The sequence below is a fragment of the Amia ocellicauda genome, chromosome 23 (assembly GCF_036373705.1).
Source record: "Amia ocellicauda isolate fAmiCal2 chromosome 23, fAmiCal2.hap1, whole genome shotgun sequence".
Lineage (NCBI taxonomy): Eukaryota > Metazoa > Chordata > Actinopteri > Amiiformes > Amiidae > Amia > Amia ocellicauda.
In genome coordinates, this window is record NC_089872.1 from 2,444,546 (window position 1) to 2,462,547 (window position 18,002).

Consider the following 18,002-nt stretch of genomic DNA (forward strand, 5'->3'; position numbering starts at 1 on the left):
AAGATCCTAACCAGAATTTTATACCCATTTCATAACAGAAATAGTAGAACACCAAGGGCATGACACTCCAACCGCTAAGCGCTTATTCAAAACAGCAACTAAATAAAATGTTGTAGTCCTACATGCATTTACATGAAATAGTAAAACATGAAACCATATTCTTGTTAACAATGGCTGCCGATGTGTTCAAAGGCCTGCCATCATCAGGCACCCTTTCAGAAATTTAAATGTGTGCATGGTTTTAAATTTCAGTTCTGCTTGATTCAGGAATATCAACAGCAGTTAGAATAACCCAGGTCCTGTTTTGCTTTTATATTCCTAACATTAAACATTTGCCAAGGGACAAACATTTTGAAAGCAGAAGTGAAATGTATAGGATCAAAATAAGAGTCATCATAGTACAACATGAACAACAGAGACTGTTCAGGTAGAAGTCAAATTTTTAATTTAATATGCATATACAAAAAAAGCCCAGTCAATATAATGCTTTCTACTGCACCACAAAACCACTCGTAAAAATTACACCAAGCCCCTTAGAAACTAAAATTTCCAAGCCAGTTTCCAAGTAATTTTTAAACAAGAAAAATAAGCTGTAATATGAACCAAGAGGAAATAAACCAACAAATTTGCAAAATGAAAATCTCACCGACAGAATCCCTTATGGTCATGTAAACAAATACTAAAATATTTGGTTTAAAAAAAAAAAAAAAAAAGGTTTAATCATCTCTGTCCGGGCTCGCGCTCCTACGGGGACTTCCTGATGGTGAACTGCTAAAACAAAAAGAATTTGTTTATGACACGGATTTATGTAAAAGCTTTTATGGAATTGCGTTTTGACACAACCTTAGGCCCAAATAATCTGAATTTACTGTATCAGCTTCACCAGAAGAAAAAACCTTACCTTCGCTTTGGAGGTGATGATCTAGTTTTTGAGCGGCTGGGAAAGAAATAAGTTTTTTTTTTTAAATCACACTTTTAAATAAGTGGCAAGAGATTTGCTATAGAAAATCTGAAAATATATTTCTTGCAACTGAAAGTAAAAATAATACAGCAATGTAATGAGAAACAGCTGCCAAAATACTTCAAATGACTACCACTTATTCAGAAGTGTCACCCTTTCCAAGCCTTCTTCCCTACATCATTAAAATCTGTAGTGCAAAACCAAAGCCTTTAACATTCACACATCATGTAGGACCATCATGTTAAGAACTCCTTTTCTTTTAACATGACAAAAATATACAGAGGTAGTGTAAACAGGTTCTAACTCAATAAAGTGTAAAAAAAACATTAACAAAAAACAGAAGACTCCACCAACCCCATCCCCCCACACAGAAGTTACATTATGGTTGATCTATGAAGATGCAGGTTTTAATTGGTGCTCACCTTCTAGTGGGAGAGCCTGACTTGGATCTTCCAACAGAGCCAGACCTGTAGAGAGGAAAGAAAAAATAATATAATAATAATACACAAACATGTCAAGAATGCTATTTTATTCCCGCAAAAGCACTGACTTTGGGTCATGGGTTCAATCCCTGGTGAGGGACACTGCTATTGTACCCTTGAACAAGGTACTTTAACTAGATTGTTCCAGTAAAATTGGGTAATTGTATGTAAATGTGAAATATTGTAACAATTGCAAGTCACTCTACATAAGGGCGTTCCCTAAGAAATGTCTCCGTTTACAAATTGTTACAGGGCTCACTGGGTATTTTAGCCTGTAATAGCAAGAGTGACTCCTTAGTTTGAGAAGATATGCATATGAAGACAGTGTGGTGCAGGCAGACAGGCGCCTGCTCGTTATACCAGCCCTTTCCCTTCAGGGTGGAACTGAAATATGCGTCTGTGTTCCTCAGAAACATTAACTGAGGTAGCACAAAATGTATATTCAGATGGAAAATGCTGCCACACATTTTTATTCTGTAATGAAGGATACATGTATATTCCTGCCTATAGTCACTGTAATAAGCTGTGAAGTACGATGTTTGATATATCAGCTGAAGTCACAGTATTTGGCGTCTTTGCAAAGGTGGTAATAAGGTAAGACTACCTACGGCAAAAAATAAAGATTACCCATTGCCAAGATAGCACACTGTCTAGATTGTAACACTTACTTGCTCCTTGGACGAGAAAGAGATCTGGACCTTGATCTAGATCTTGATCTAGACCTGAAAGAATTAAAAATAAATAGATTTTACAATAACATTCAACTCAATATTCTCAGAAATGCATAGTTCATAACATTATACATTTTTAACATAAAATATATACATTTACCTGGATCTCTTCGGGGTTATCGATCGAGATCTCCTTGGAGAAAGAGATCTTGATCTGCGGGGTGAAAAGGATCGGGACCTGAAACCATTAAATCACACTGTAAATGTATGCTGACTGGATCACAGTTTAAATGTTTTTACAATAAATTAATGCCTCATAATAGGAAAATCAAATCATGATAATGACACAATCAAAAACTGAAAAGCAACTATCAGTAGGGGTAAAAACCTATATAGTAGAAACATATAGGAGGTCGCAATGGACAAAAGTGAAATACCAGATGTGATTCCATACAGTGAGGGAAAAAAGTATTTGATCCCCTGCTGATTTTGTACGTTTGCCCACTGACAAAGAAATGATCAGTCTATAATTTTAATGGTAGGTGTATTTTAACAGTGAGAGACAGAATAACAGCAAAAAAATCCAGAAAAAAACGCATTTCAAAAAAGTTATAAATTGATTTGCATGTTAATGAGGGAAATAAGTATTTGATCCCCCATCAATCAGCAAGATGTCTGGCTCCCAGGTGTCTTTTACACCGGTAACGAGCTGAGATTAGGAGCACTCTCTTAAAGGGAGTGCTCCTAATCTCAGCTCGTTACCTGTATAAAAGACACCTGTCCACAGAAGCAATCAATCAATCAGATTCCAAACTCTCCACCATGACCAAGACCAAAGAGCTGTCCAAGGATGTCAGGGACAAGATTGTAGACCTACACAAGGCTGGAATGGGCTACAAGACCATCGCCAAGCACCTTGGTGAGAAAGTGACAACAGTTGGTGCAATTATTCGCAAATGGAAGAAACACAAAATAACTGTCAGTCTCCCTCAGTCTGGGGCTCCATGCAAGATCTCACCTCATGGAGTTTCAATGATCATGAGAACGGTGAGGAATCAGCCCAGAACTACACAGGAGGATCTTGTTAATGATCTCAAGGCAGCTGGGACCACAGTCACCAAGAAAACAATTGGTAACACACTATGCCGTGAAGGACTGAAATCCTGCAGCGCCCGCAAGGCCCCCCTGCTCAAGAAAGCACATGTACAGGTCCGTCTGAAGTTTGCCAATGAACATCTGAATGATTCAGAGGAGAACTGGGTGAAAGTGTTGTGGTCAGATGAGAACAAAATCAAGCTCTTTGGCATCAACTCAACTTGCCGTGTTTGGAGGAGGAGAAATGACCCCAAGAACACCATCCCCACCGTCAAACATGGAGGTGGAAACATTATGCTTTGGGGGTGTTTTTCTGCTAAGGGGACAGGACAACTGCACCGCATCAAAGGGATGATGGACGGGGCCATGTACCATCAAATCTTGGGCGAGAACCTCCTTCCCTCAGCCAGGGCATTGAAAATGGGTCGTGGATGGGTATTCCAACATGACAATGACCCAAGACACACAGCCAAGGCAACAAAGGAGTGGCTCAAGAAGAAGCACATTAAGGTCCTGGAGTGGCCTAGCCAGTCTCCAGACCTTAATCCCATAGAAAATCTGTGGAGGGAGCTGAAGGTTCGAGTTGCCAAACGTCAGCCTTGAAACCTTAATGACTTGGAGAGGATCTGCAAAGAGGAGTGGGACAAAATCCCTCCTGAGATGTGTGCAAACCTGGTGGCCAACTACAAGAAACGTCTGACCTCTGTGATTGCCAACAAGGGTTTTGCCACCAAGTACTAAGTCGAAGGGGTCAAATACTTTTTTCCCCTCATTAACATGCAAATCAATTTATAACTTTTTTGAAATGCATTTTTCTGGATTTTTGTTGTTGTTATTCTCACTGTTAAAATACACCTACCATTAAAATTATAGACTGATCATTTCTTTGTCAGTGGGCAAACGTACAAAATCAGCAGGGGATCAAATACTTTTCCCCCCACTGTAAAGATAAAAAAAATAATAACAGGGTTCTTGACCTTTTCTCATAGAAAAATTCAAGATTTTTCCAAACTGCTTTGTAAGATTTCAAGGCAAATCTGTAGCCACTTTCTGTGTTAAAGAAGTGCATGTTTATAGAGTATTTTGACAAATACTGTGCAATTCAATAAATCACAAAACTAATGTGCAATGAATAAATTAACATATTTAAATAAACATTAAGTATTGTGTATACCTTCCCCGATCCACTTCCCCGATAGATTCAGATTCTCCAGTAACTTAAAATAATAGGCTTATTGAAATTACATACCTGGACATCTACCATTATTTGGTTGTGTTAAAGTACAAAACATTTGTGTTAAAGTATCTGTACATACTCAGGGGTGTGGGGGAAAAATATAGAAATCCTATCCTGCCTCTGTCCTTGGTGTGCTGTTACATGTTGAAGAAATCTCTGAGAACTTGGAACAACAGTTGAAAGGTAGGGTAAACAATTTTTCTATGGCCCTTGACGAGAGCTGTGATGTTAAAGACCAGCTGTTGATTTTCATACGAGGCAATGCTACAGATTTTACATTGACTGAAGAACTTGCGTCAGTGCAGTCAATGAGAAACTGTCCGGAAAATATATGATGGCTCAGTTTGGGGAAGGTGCTGAAAAGAGTGTGGGACCTGAAATCAGAGATCGATTTATTTTTGCGAACGAAAGTAAAAGATGCAGACTTCCCTCAACTGCATGACGCGGACTGGCAGACTGATTTTGCACTTGCCCTTGATATCATGGGTCTCCTGAATGATCTGAATTGTAAACTACAAGGAAGGAGGCTTTTTGCTTATGACATGTACTCCCTTGTCAAAGCCTTTATGGCAAAGTTGCTACTTTTGTCCTGTCAAATTGAAGGCAATAACTTCACACACCTCCCAACATTGCAACAGATTACAATATCTCATGTGAACTGGGAAAAATATGCATCTCTACTGCTCGCTTTGCACGCTGAATGTTCACGCCGGTTAATTGATTTTAAAATGTTAGAAAATGACATGGCTTTGATTTCGTCCACTATCACATTCAGTGTGGACAACGCTCCTATTGATCTCCAGCTTGAGCTTATTGACGTGCAGTCTGATGCACTACTTGCAGAACAATTCAAATCTGCACCACTCCTGAAGTTTTATGCATCTCTCAATGAACAGAACTTTCAAAAGATCAGGGCCCATGCTCAAAAGATGCTTGTACTGTTTGCTTCATCCTACGAATGCGAACAGACATTTTCGGAGATTAAATTCAATAAATCAAAGAACAGATCTAACATTAGTGACGACCACCTTGCCACAGTGCTGTGCACTGCAACATCGGAAATGACACCTGACTTCACCTCCCTTGTTAATGTTAAAAGACATCTCTTCTTCACATTGAATGAGTATAAGTTTTAAGTTAGATCTATTTTACACATTCTAACATAAATATCAGGGTAAATATTGTAGTGATCCTGGCAGGTGTATGTGTGTATGTGCCAGTAGGGCAGCCCAAAGGTGGGGGGAGGATGTAAAAGTGTGTATGCAGGGTGGGTGGGTCAGTTCGGGGACCCTGTCTGTCTCTGTGTGTGCATGAGTGTGAATGTGTGTTACATGTGGGGTGTTGCTGTGTTGGATTAGGGAGGGATGTTCGAGGGTTAATTGTGTTTGTGTGGCTCCCCCCGTGATTGGGTGGCTGGGAGTTGCCTGATAGTGGGATATATTAAGGGCGGGGTGACGCGATGCTCGGCGAGTTGCGTAAGGAGGTAGTTAATGAGACAGTCTGACCGTGTGCGGTTTATTGGAACCTGAAGGAAAAAGGGGAAAGTCGATGTACCTCTTTGAAACAATGAATAAACGCCAGTTTGTTTTGGAAGATTTCGGTTTCATTTGCTTTTTATTTCAACAGCGACCATCAAAAGGCAAGGTCGCTACAATATGTTAAAAATTATTATAATAATTCATGAAAAAACAGATATGTGGCCCACTTATGAAAATCATTGCCCACTCCTGATTTAAATGATTGATTTACCATAAATTGTCTTGTCTTCAAATGCCGTGCAGTCTTGCTGTGGTTTAGCGCATGCGCAGCGCAACAATAGCAACACGGGTGTGTTAAATTCAGAACTCCTCTCTCTCGCCTAGATTCCTGCCGTGCGGTATACACACAAAAAGCACAGCTGTGGTAGAAGAAACTAACGTACCCCACTGTCCAGAATATGGACATGGGAAACTGACTATGAATTATACAAAAATGTTTGAATGACTAGGGGGCACTCAGATTTAAGTAGGGGCCAGTGGCCCTGTGGTCCACCCCCTGGCTCTGCCCCTGTACATACTGGTCTGAAGACAGGGCTGTTTGTGTTACATACGCAGAAGTCGGGAAAAGTCAAGCTGTACATAATTTGTACTATGCCTATATGGCAGGGTAGATTACGGTATTTTTAAAAATCTACAATATGTAATTTTTTCAGTAAGAATGGGAAGAACGCGAATATAATTTTTGTCAAAGTCTAGGCTTGGGGAGGTTTGCAGTCACGGTGCTGCAGTGCTGTAGCGGAAGAGCAGTGTGTAAATAACTTCCAGCCCAGTGTGTTGTCTCGGGTTAAGAAACAGGTTAATACAAACTTTGTGTCAAAGGAGTAAAAAACTAAACAAAAAAATCAGCTTAAATATATATGAAACATTTTGAAAACTGTAATAAAATTAATTAATTATATTAAATACAAAAATAACAAGATTCGAAATTATACTAGCTCCAAACAACAATTATAGATTTCTAAGGCACAGACTTGACTCCCGTTAGCTCATGATCATTAATATAAAATCGCTGAGGTTCCTCTACTGCAGTGCGTGTAAGTGAACAGAGGACAGCAACCCTGCATATGAAGCAAACATGCAGACTGTACAGCCAACAGTCGAATTTAGTATACATTATTTTGACAATAGGATTTCCATACTTTTCCCAGACTTACATTTTCCATACTTTTCCAGGTCTGGAAATCAGTCTTTTTATATTCCATACTTTTCCAGACCTGCGCAAGAACCCTGAATAATAAAATAAACACCTGCAGATCCTAAAAGAAACCGGAAACTAAATGGAGAAGATGCTTGCAAAACTTTTCAGTGTCTCAAAACTAAACACCAGGTAAGTGGAACAATGCAACCATCATTCTACATATGAAAGGAGATGAAGATAATCTGAAGAACTATAGGCCCATTAGTCTACTTCCCAATAATTAAATGTATTTACAAAGATAACACATTGCTTTCAGGACACGCCCAACCAAGAGAACACGCAAGAATTAGATGTGGATATAACACTATGAATCATATACAAGTTGTATGAGACATATTAGGAAAAATGCAGAGAATGAGCTTCCTTTGTGCCTGAGCTTCGTTCACTAGGAGAAAGCATTTGATTCAATATATACAAACTCAGTCATCAGGGCTCTAAGAAATCAAAACATTGAGGAAACCTATGTAACTCTTATTAAATATTTACAATATTTTTACATTAAGAATCTGACTACACCAACAAACTGACAATATAGATCTGCAAAGGAGTATGTCAAAGAGACAATCTCTCCAAAACAACTCTTTAAGAAGTTTTCAATACATTGGACTGGGAGGACAAGGGAATCAAATTATTTGAACAAACTTATGATTTGCTGATTAACATCACCAGATTTGCAAAAACACCAGAAAACTTTCAAGTCAGATGCAATTAAACTGTACTTTATAATGAGTAAAACTAAAGTTTAACAGCTTTTTAAATTCTAAGAAATCATGATACTTAAAAGGTAATGGTTATGTGTACCTTATGAAATGAGCACGCTGTTCAGCACACTTTTCAACGTAAATCTACCTATTTGCCTGAGAAGTATTTGATTAATGCATTCTACCAGTGCCCAGAAACCTGAATGCAACAATTATACAGAAACTGTGGATGATAGAAAGAAAAATGTAAAAGATGTATGCTTGGAATTAGTGTTGTCACGATACCAAAATTTTGGTACCGGTACCAAGTCATACATTATGATCAGGGGATAAAATTAACATTTTTTTGGCCACTAGCCACTGTGTCTGGTAGAAGGAAAAAACTTACCAGCCACTTGGTATTTTTAACAGCCAAAGGCAAACGTCACCAAAAATGCATGAGGGTGTGTAAATATGTGGTGAACATGTTAAAACGTGGCATTTATTCAGGTAATTAATCAATCACTATAACAAAAGCTAATTGCACACCTGTATAGACTACACAGGTGTGTATGATTGAAAAGGATCTGGATAGAAAATACATGCTCCCACACAGTTTCTACTTGTAAGTATTATAAGGTATTTGACCAAACATCGCATTCTACTGAATTATAACACTTGCTAGTAGAGAGTGTGCGAGAGCATCTTTTTCAAATTAATCAATCACATGCAATAACATGGCAGCTAATGGGTATAAACACACTAAACTAACACATGAGAAGGGGTGTTATATGGTGACACATTATTGCTCTTCATACTCCTCTGCCGTGCTACTCATTTCTCTGGGTCTCTGCACATCATTAAAAGGATTTAATTTGATTGGCTAGATATTCATAGAGTCATGGTCTGTGATTGGGTAAAAAAAATATAATTTCTAGGAATGATGACAGACAGTTGCGTCCTTTCCATCGGTCAATACGATGCATGCCAGCAAAGACGCAATGTAAACGAAGTGCACATTTCTCTTCAGCAGAATCTGCACTACGCCGCAAAAAATGCACGTATACCGCGGTGTTGAAAAAGTCACGGTTTCAAAACCACAAAAATATTCCGTGATACCGTTCCAGCGTCTCTAGTCTCGTCAAAGACGGAAAGTGCAGGAATCCCTCAGGTTGTGTCGTGTGCAGCGCAGAGAGTAACATGACCCCTCCCCTCCGGTTAGTGGGAGCAGTCAGTCACCTGTGTGTAGGATGGCTGAAGCAGGTGAACCCCTGGAACTTTATCCCCGTCAAAAAAGACCGTATGGGAATTTTTTGGGTACCGAAAACATTCAGTTGGCCACGGCTTGGAGGAGGAAGGACATCCAATTTGTAAGATGTGTTTAAGAAGAGAGGTTGCTATAGGAGGCAATACGATATGATATCCAATCTATGGGAGCATCACCCGTCACTCTTTGCTAAATTCAAGGTCTTGAAATGAACATTTGCAACAAGAGAGTTAGCGTGTTTAGCACTGGTGAAATAAATACTATTGGCTTGCTACTGAGGCAGATAACACGGCTAATTAACCAGCTAACATCAGCTAGCTTCCCCCCCTCACGTTACTTCACAGAGCAGGGAAGAGCAGAGTACTACTTTTCTGCGATTTAGTATAAAATAATGAAATTTAGCTGGTATCATGTCTATGTTTTTGTTTAAGTCTTCCACCATTGTGTACATCTGTTCAAAATCACGACATTTATATTAAAAAAAAAAAAAAACAACAACTGCTGGCTCTCCGGTGTCTTTGCTGCTGTTTGTGTGTTGTGCAGAGAGAGACCACGTGTGTGTGTGTGTGTGTGTGCCAACGTATCAAGACAATGTCTGTGCTTCCCAGCCACCAGTGTGGGGTGTTCAGTTCTAGTCTTGTACCTCACCGCTCCAAACTTAATCCAGGAAAGGTGAACATGCTTACATTCCTGCGTCATTTCAGTCATGACTGAAAGAGAAATGTGTAGAAAGTGAGCATGTCTCCAAAAACCTTGTTGAGCTGCATGGTTTAGGCTCACTTAAGTGACTACATTTATTTTAATTTAAGAAGAATTCAATTATTTGATTTATTTAATCTGACATACATGTTTACTACTGTTCCAAATATTCTATATGTTGCTTAAAAATAAAACATTGTGTTCAATGGAAAAAAGTAGTTTTTTTACACAGACACTTAAAAATAGCATTTTAGAGCTGTAATCGCAATACCGTGATACCATGATATTTTTGCTTAAGGTTATAATACTGTCAAAATCTCATACCGGCCCATGCCTAGTCTCTATCACAAATTGTTTCCCCATGAATTAATAAGTTGTAATTGATGTAACTGATGAATAATTATCTAACACAACAACATTGTTAAAGAAATATCTATGTAAAAATACATTATTAGAAGACGTATGGAAATGGCATAATAAGAGCAGACCTGTCAACTCTCACGCATCGTGTCAGACTCTTGTATTATTGTTGCGAAATGCAAAATGTATAAGACCTATCTAGCTAGCTAATTTATACAATCTACTTGACTAAACGATTTACTTTTCCTCCAAACCACACTCAGCCGGTCTACGTTCAGAAACATAACTGTGCGTTACAGCAAATACAAAATAAACAGCAATAGCTGGCTGTGTGTGTATTCTGAAACACTTTGATGCAAGTAATTAAAAAGTCAGTAATTATGACTATGAAAAGTAATTAAAAATCATTATTTTTCCACATCCTTAACCACCTTACGTCTGCTTCATTGCTCTCCATGAAATCTGCCATATATTAAAAAAAATAATAATAAACATGATATTGCGGTTTGCCAAATCAACTAACATACCAACATTACAATGTCAACAAATTAATTCGTATTTTGAAACAGACCGACAAATACTCCATCAGAAACTAAAAGTTGAGTTCCCGTGCACTTGTTGGGTACCCGCCAAAGTGGCTGGTAAAATTGACAGATTAATAAAGTTTTGACAATGCCAAAGCGTCAATCTAAAGTTTTATACCTATGGTGTTGAGAATGTGTAATGTGTTTATTGTGTAATAAGTTGTTGTTAACCTCTGCTAACAAGCGGGCAGCATTAGTCATTCAGCTTAACAAGTCTCGCTGGATCTCTGCATCCTCTTTTCTCAAAGCCACAGCTCACCTCCCACAGCAACCGTTTCGGAGCTGCGCTGGGCTGTGGTGAGTGTGCATCTCACAATTTCAGTGCAGAACGTTGCAGAACTGTGCTTCTCGAACAGAACCACTTGTTTACACACCAATAGCCCTACGTCACCACTGTCAGCATTCTTATCTTTTTTTTTTTTTTTAAATGCTGGTATAGTACTGTTTTCATAACTCTAGTACTGCGGTACTTTTTCAGTACCAGTATACCCTGCAACACTACTTGGAATAGAGATAGAAGAAATTAATGGTTCCAATAACAAACAAAATGTGACATCACTTTAATAGTGAAAATGTTAAAATTGCAATGGGCCAGACATATTTCAAGAAGAACAGATGAAACTACTGAATGGATTCCAAGAGATGAAAAGACAGAGAAGACAACCATATAAAGGATAGGAAGATGATTAACAACTTTGCAGGCGTGACATGAAAAAGAGAAGCTGTAGATTGGAGCGAGTACCGATATTTGATGATGGTGATGCATACATCTATATCTAGATTGCTATATTCTGTTGTGGGCTATAAATACATTAAATAAACTATTCTATAGTAATATCAATTAATCTCAAAACACCATCTGCAAACATGGACAATCCAGGAAAAAAATAAATGTTATCTTAATTAAATGAAGGAGGATCACTGTAATAGTGTGAAACAGCCATCGGAGCTGCTTTCCAGCTCACCTCCTGCCACGGCTCCTGCTGCGTGAGCGCGAGTACCTCCTCCCCCTTGATCTGGAGTGAGACCTAGACCTGGACCTACTACATCCAGAGAGAATTAGATTAACAGGCGTCACATCTCTCTGGACAAAACACATAATTCGTATGCTTCTGGAAGACTCAAAATTCTAACTTCTATGCTAGCACAAGTACAAAACATTTAAAATAAATTCTATACATACAAATATATAATAATTAAAATGCTTGGATTCCTATAATTTAATGTATTTAATGAATCTGATCTGCATAAAGCAGATGTTTTCTTAGCAGCAAAATAACAATTTATATATTATATTGTGGTATATTATTCTTAGATTTGATAATACAAATAAAAAAAAACACATTAATTGGTACTTGAAATAAACCTTGCAAGTTTGCAGGTCGACCCTCTTTGGACCAAGGTCTAGGAGATCTAGAAGTATCTATCAGCCGATCTCTGCATCTAGACGTTTTCTTCAATCTAACGACGATCAAACTGACAGCCAAATCGGGCAAGGCGAGGCTTGATTGATGCAAGGAGGTTTGTCTAGACGGGAATGTGGCCAACCGGGTGGTTCCTCTTTATAAACCGGGCCCAATTGAAAGCCAAATTTATCGTTATGGCGATCACCTCCTCTCAACCCCGTATTTTCTGCTCTGTACTGAATCTTAAGATGAAGCTAGGTGTGGCAGGTGCTCAAGGGGATCTGGCCTCATATGCTGATCACCTCAAGGTCTAGGAGGATCATAAGTGTCGAATTTGCTAGATGCCTCATGAAATCGTAAAGGCTCGTGACACTCGTGAATCAAGGCGAATGACTCAAACGAAGAAACCTGAAAGGTTTTGACCAGGTGAATTATTAATATCGCAACAACAATTCAATATTCAAATTATTTCAAAAAAATAAAAATACAACACAGTAAATAAAATGTTAAAATGACATGTAAACCTACAAACTTTCTTTAACATATACAAATGTTAAATGCTTAACTGCAATTACTTTGTCAGTTACTTAAATTAAAAGAATACAGAACATTACAAATTTATGATAACACATTGTGCAGCTGCACTTACCTGCTTCGCCGACGGCGACTGTAACGATGGCAGTCATAGGCATAATGACCCTTTTCGCCACATTCGTAGCACCTATCATTTGGGTCGAATGGGCGACGGGCCGGGGGCCTGTCATAGCGAGATCGCCTAGGCATTCCTGTTGACAACTCAACTCGAACCCGAGAGCCACAAATTACCCTGAAATGAAGAGTTCTGGTTATTTCTGCTGTTCTAGCACAGAAAATTCCTCGAAACAAAATGGTCCACTGAAAGTTAATCCACAATTTTTACAGTGCACTTCCTATAATGTATATTAACACAGGTGAGGCTCCACTTTCATGTATGTATCTTCAGTCACTCAAGACCCTGCTTTAAATCTGAAGCAGGATGTGACCTTATTCCCTTTAAATTCCAAAAGCATGGTTGGGTCTTACTGAATAATCTAAGGATATATATATATATATATATAAAGGTTTGGGTGATACAAACAATGAAAAAAATGTTTACATCCAAAGAAACTGTATGCTTTATGTATGTTTTTATATATAGTATTTGATAAGTTTGATTTATACCATCGTTCAACTGCAGTAATTTACAAAGCTCAATGTTGTAAGTGATTGAAGAACTGTATACTTAGTTCAGAAAACGCTGTCACAAAAACCAAATCTCCTGTTTTCAATCTGCAAATATTTTGTTTCAATAACCGAAATAAACTTGTACAATGGAAGTGAACTTTATACATAGCTCTAAGGCAACTAACTCTATACTGCGGAAGAGAGCGTTTGTGTTAAGTGTTCCTTCCTTGTGGACGGCTGCTGTGTGCAGTGAGAGCAGTCTGCACCCCAGTCTGAAGCAGTAGCCTGTCAATCTTGATCAGGCCAGACGGGAATCCAGTCTTGCTGACAATCCTCTTACTGACAGAAATAAGGAACAAACAGTTTTGTGAATGCTGATGCAATGTAGCTAGTAACAAAACTGTTCAAATTAAATACCCTACTAACAGCCCAGTGCATTCTGCATAGTACAGGGGACCAAACACTGCAATGTAACAAAAGCTACCCAAAAATCTGTAAAAATGGTGATGGTTTGAATGTCTTTATAATTTATATCTCAGGACAAACAATCTGTAAAGAAGCCATAGATTGTATAAATGTAGAAAGAAAAGGAAAGGAGGGTTTTTGCTCCCAGTGATAAAAACATTTAAATTGCCTGACAATTGAAGTATCTGAAGACAATGGTAGAGATGGTTGGTTTTGCTTTTGAAGTTTCAAGTCTGGCAGAGAAACTGGAAGAAAACTGATTGCTTGAATTTAGAACTTTTAAGCATTTACTAAACATTTTCAACACCCAGTAATTAAAATGATAAAATACAAATGTGTAAAGATAATAGTACAAATTAAGTAAAAATAAGCCTTCCATTGTGAGCAATGAAAGGAAAAAAGACCAATGCATTTATATTGTCCTATGAATTAATTATTACCTAATCAAAGCAGAGAGATTCAAATATCTGGGGATAGATTATCAATAAGGCTTTCATTATATTGTTTTCCAGAACAAACATACACCTAGCCTACATTATTAAAAATTAAATTTTAAAATGCTGCATTATTACAGGCAGAACTGTGGACTATTATGCATCACTACTAGTGAATGAAATACTGGACAGCAACTTAAAAATGACAAAACTGGAATTTGATTGAATAAGCCAGTTGGAGTGGGTGGAAAAATAAATCAATTTATGCCAAAACAGGAAATAAAATTAAGTTCAAGTTCACCAAAACACGTTTTGAATACGAACAGAACACCACAGCAGGCTAATATACCAATCAGTAATAAATAAAGACGTTTGGGCATAACTGTAGTTGCATTTGGACGTATCCTAACAATTCTGTGGTCAGACAGCAGTTTTTAATCAAAACTTGAGAACTGTTACATATTACATTAAATAAGGATTAAATCAATGCACTGCATAAGCCTTCAGTATACAAAAATTAAGCCTTTATTACAATACCAAGTGTATTTCTAAATATAACCTTGCAAGCAACCACAAAACCTGAATAAATTTTGCATCAAACTTGTCACTTGATTCTAAACTGCGAGTATGAAAGGTGAAGTCAATAAAATGACCATAGTTAAAAGTCTTGTTTAGCTATTTCAAGGTCTGAACAAGATAAAAAAAATAAAAAATAAAATACATAAAACAATCGGAACGTAATCTATGTAATCAAAATGTATTTTCAGAAAACATTTCAGGCCAGTGTTTCTAATGTGTATTTTATTTTTGGTCATGATTTAAATCCACAAACCCATTGTAATCAAGATTGTGTATTTATGCATTACAATTGTGTTAGTTACTGGGCAAGAGAAAACAGTTTAGTAAAATTATTTTTCATGCTTTGATATTTCAAAAGAGCAAATTACATTAACAGCTGATTTGCAAACGTCAATCAGAAACCCTCTGATCACTTTCAGTTCACAAAGAAAAAAATTGAATGTACTGAAATCATTATAAACTTTTTTTTTTTCCTTCACTACAGGGCACTTTCCTCACTCTCTCTTTTTTTTTTTAACAGGAGTCTCAAGTCTGAACTAATGCCTTGGTCTGGGCTTTTTCATACTATCTACTTACTTGCCATCCAGTCCCCGGACAGCATCTTCTGCATCTCTGGGATCTTCAAACTCCACAAAGGCAAACCCTGGAGGATTCCTAGCAATCCACACCGTTCTCAACGGTCCATAATAACTGAATGCACGCTCTAGTTCTCCTTTCCCCGCACCTGTCCCAAGGTTACCAACGTAAACCTTGGTTTCTGGAAGGAAAAATAAAAAAGTAGCACTGCAACTCCAGCTCCCGGTTTAACTAATAAATCCATAATTTAAGCTTTATTTTCTTCTTGAAAAATACACTAATTGTAAACAGACGTCAATGCAGGGTTAAGATCTGTGTTATCCTTTTCACTGCTGCTCTTTCATTGCATTCCCAGCATCTTGGGGGCACTGTATTGAGGTCAGTGGCTTCATTAGAATATTATTACCCTTTGGCAGTTCCACATGGTGTAGTCTAAATGATTTTACACATCGGTGATCTTCACAGGATATTAAGGCTTACCTTTTTGAACATTCAAAAGCTGTTACTGCCCAAAAATGTTGTCATCCCTTTCTATAATGGATCCATCAGATTGCATTTTTTTATTTGGTATAGATCAGGTATGACTGATGAAATCTAATTGGGACTGAGAGGTTCATTTAGGAAAGCAGATTTGTTAAAAAGATATGTAGTGATCTAAAGAAAGCTTGACAACTAATGTGTGTAATTCAGGAGTATTTGCATCATTACAAAAGTGCTACCATGAATGAGTACTGAAAATGCATTTTATTTTCTTAAAGCAGAGTGATTCAGATGGGAGAAATGTATTTTCAGTAATTCAATTTCATCCTGATTTCAAATTTGTGCAAGGTAAACTAAGGTATGTTTACCCACATAAATGAATGGGAACATGTTAGCAGAGAAAATGAAACATTTATCAAAATAATTTATATATAAACTTGCAGGAATTTGGAAAGAAAAATTATCTAAAAATGCTCACAGGGTTATACATGCGTTTGCAGAGTTCATCAGAAAACCATATAGGTAATTTGCTCTTTGAATTACAAGCAGACTGTATTGACAGGTTTAAAGTAAGACCATTTTTCCTTCGAAGAACGAATAAACTAGACATTAAACGAAACAAAATGTAAACATCGCAAAACTGCGATTACTCAAAATCTAAGATTCGTGCAGTTCATATTTATGCTTACTGAAATCGCGTAACCAATCAAGTGAATGCTGTGGAATTAAAACACGTTTGACCGGTCAACCGCGGACTAGAGCACAGCGTCAGAAAACCCACCTCCACAGCACAAGATCAAGGAAAAGACCATGTTGTTGACTCTCTTGCATAGCACTAGTTTCTATTTTACAAAGTAATGCACATGTATGTAAATTAAATCTTATTGAGATCTGACATGGCAAGAAGCATTCATAACTATTTGTATAGTGGATTAACACTGTAAACTGCAGGAAAGTGAATTTCCCGATGCACAACCGCTACCACACTTGTATGCTGTAGGCGCATATACACTATTGGAAAAACTGGCTAAATTTTTAAAAATGAGTTAAATATCCTCATGCTACACCAAATTAATGTAATACAGTAGTTATATTAAATGGAACTACCAGCAAACGTTTAGCTAGATATTTGAAAGTCGCTTTCCTAGGACGTTTACACTTAAAACAGAAACCAGTTGTCAGATCAGACAACTTTTGTTTTCCTCATACAATCGACAAGAAATGTATTTTTACCTCACAACCCGAACAGCTTCGCGTTAAGAAAGACGGGTAGTTTATGTTGTTATTATGGTTACTAACTAGACATTTCAATTCCACTGGGTGTCTATAAGTAGACAGTATTATTATTTTTCAAATAAAAAAATATTGAAAGAATCCCAAGTGTTTTAAAACTCATCCGTATAGGAAATTAAGGCTACTATCACCCCTCTTCTGCATTGCAACACCGGCTAATGCAACACACTGACGCTACAGATAGTTTCGTGTAAACCTGGGACAGAACCACAGTTGTAAAACAGCAAGATTACAGTGATAAACACTATAATGTCCTGCAATAAAAGACCCCTCTTTCTTACGTGCGCAAACAACAACCAAGTGGCCGCCATTACATGTCCTTTACCCGCCATGCCGCCAGTATTTCTCATTAGTATATACAAAGTACTTTGCTTCCATTTTTGTTTGGCCATTTTATGGAGCCACATACACTAATAGTACATTGTATTTCAGAATGTCTTTATTCCCAAAAACAAACTTATTCTGCTATTGCTCACCTCCTCCGTACCGTCCGTATCTGGACATGATACCTCGGCAGCACTGCAATGATCGCTCCTCTAACTGTAAGGCAACAGCTGCGCATGCGTCAGATTGTACACCCAAGACGTAAGAACTGCTTCAGTTTCGACATTGTTAATACAAGATTATCAGTCTAAAGTAACAAATAAACTAAACTGTTCTTCGTTTCAAAGACTTAAAAGACAAACTCGAAACTACCACTTAGACGAATTCCAAGCTTTCGATATTTGCAGAACTTAGCCGAATTTACATACAATGTAGCATTACTCTTACTGATTTACACAGACTATGTACTG

General features: G+C 37.6%; 1 protein-coding gene across 4 annotated transcripts; it reads right to left on the reverse strand.

Moving 5' to 3' along the window:
• Positions 1-422: 422 nt before the first annotated feature.
• srsf7b (serine and arginine rich splicing factor 7b) lies at positions 423-17,792 on the reverse strand. Of its 4 annotated transcripts, none has more exons than XM_066697248.1 (9): positions 17,685-17,771; positions 15,436-15,616; positions 12,828-13,004; positions 11,738-11,812; positions 2,275-2,352; positions 2,112-2,165; positions 1,384-1,428; positions 902-937; positions 423-771 (listed from the first exon to the last, which is right to left on the reverse strand). In XM_066697248.1, exons 1-9 carry the CDS (start codon positions 17,710-17,712, stop codon positions 717-719), a joined length of 729 nt encoding a protein of 242 aa, XP_066553345.1. In that variant the 5' UTR covers positions 17,713-17,771; the 3' UTR covers positions 423-716. The 4 variants fall into 4 exon arrangements, with proteins under 4 accessions (XP_066553345.1, XP_066553344.1, XP_066553347.1 ...); XM_066697247.1 differs by having other exon boundaries at positions 423-768; positions 11,738-11,815; positions 17,685-17,770; XM_066697250.1 differs by having other exon boundaries at positions 11,738-11,815; positions 17,685-17,769.
• Positions 17,793-18,002: the final 210 nt, after the last annotated feature.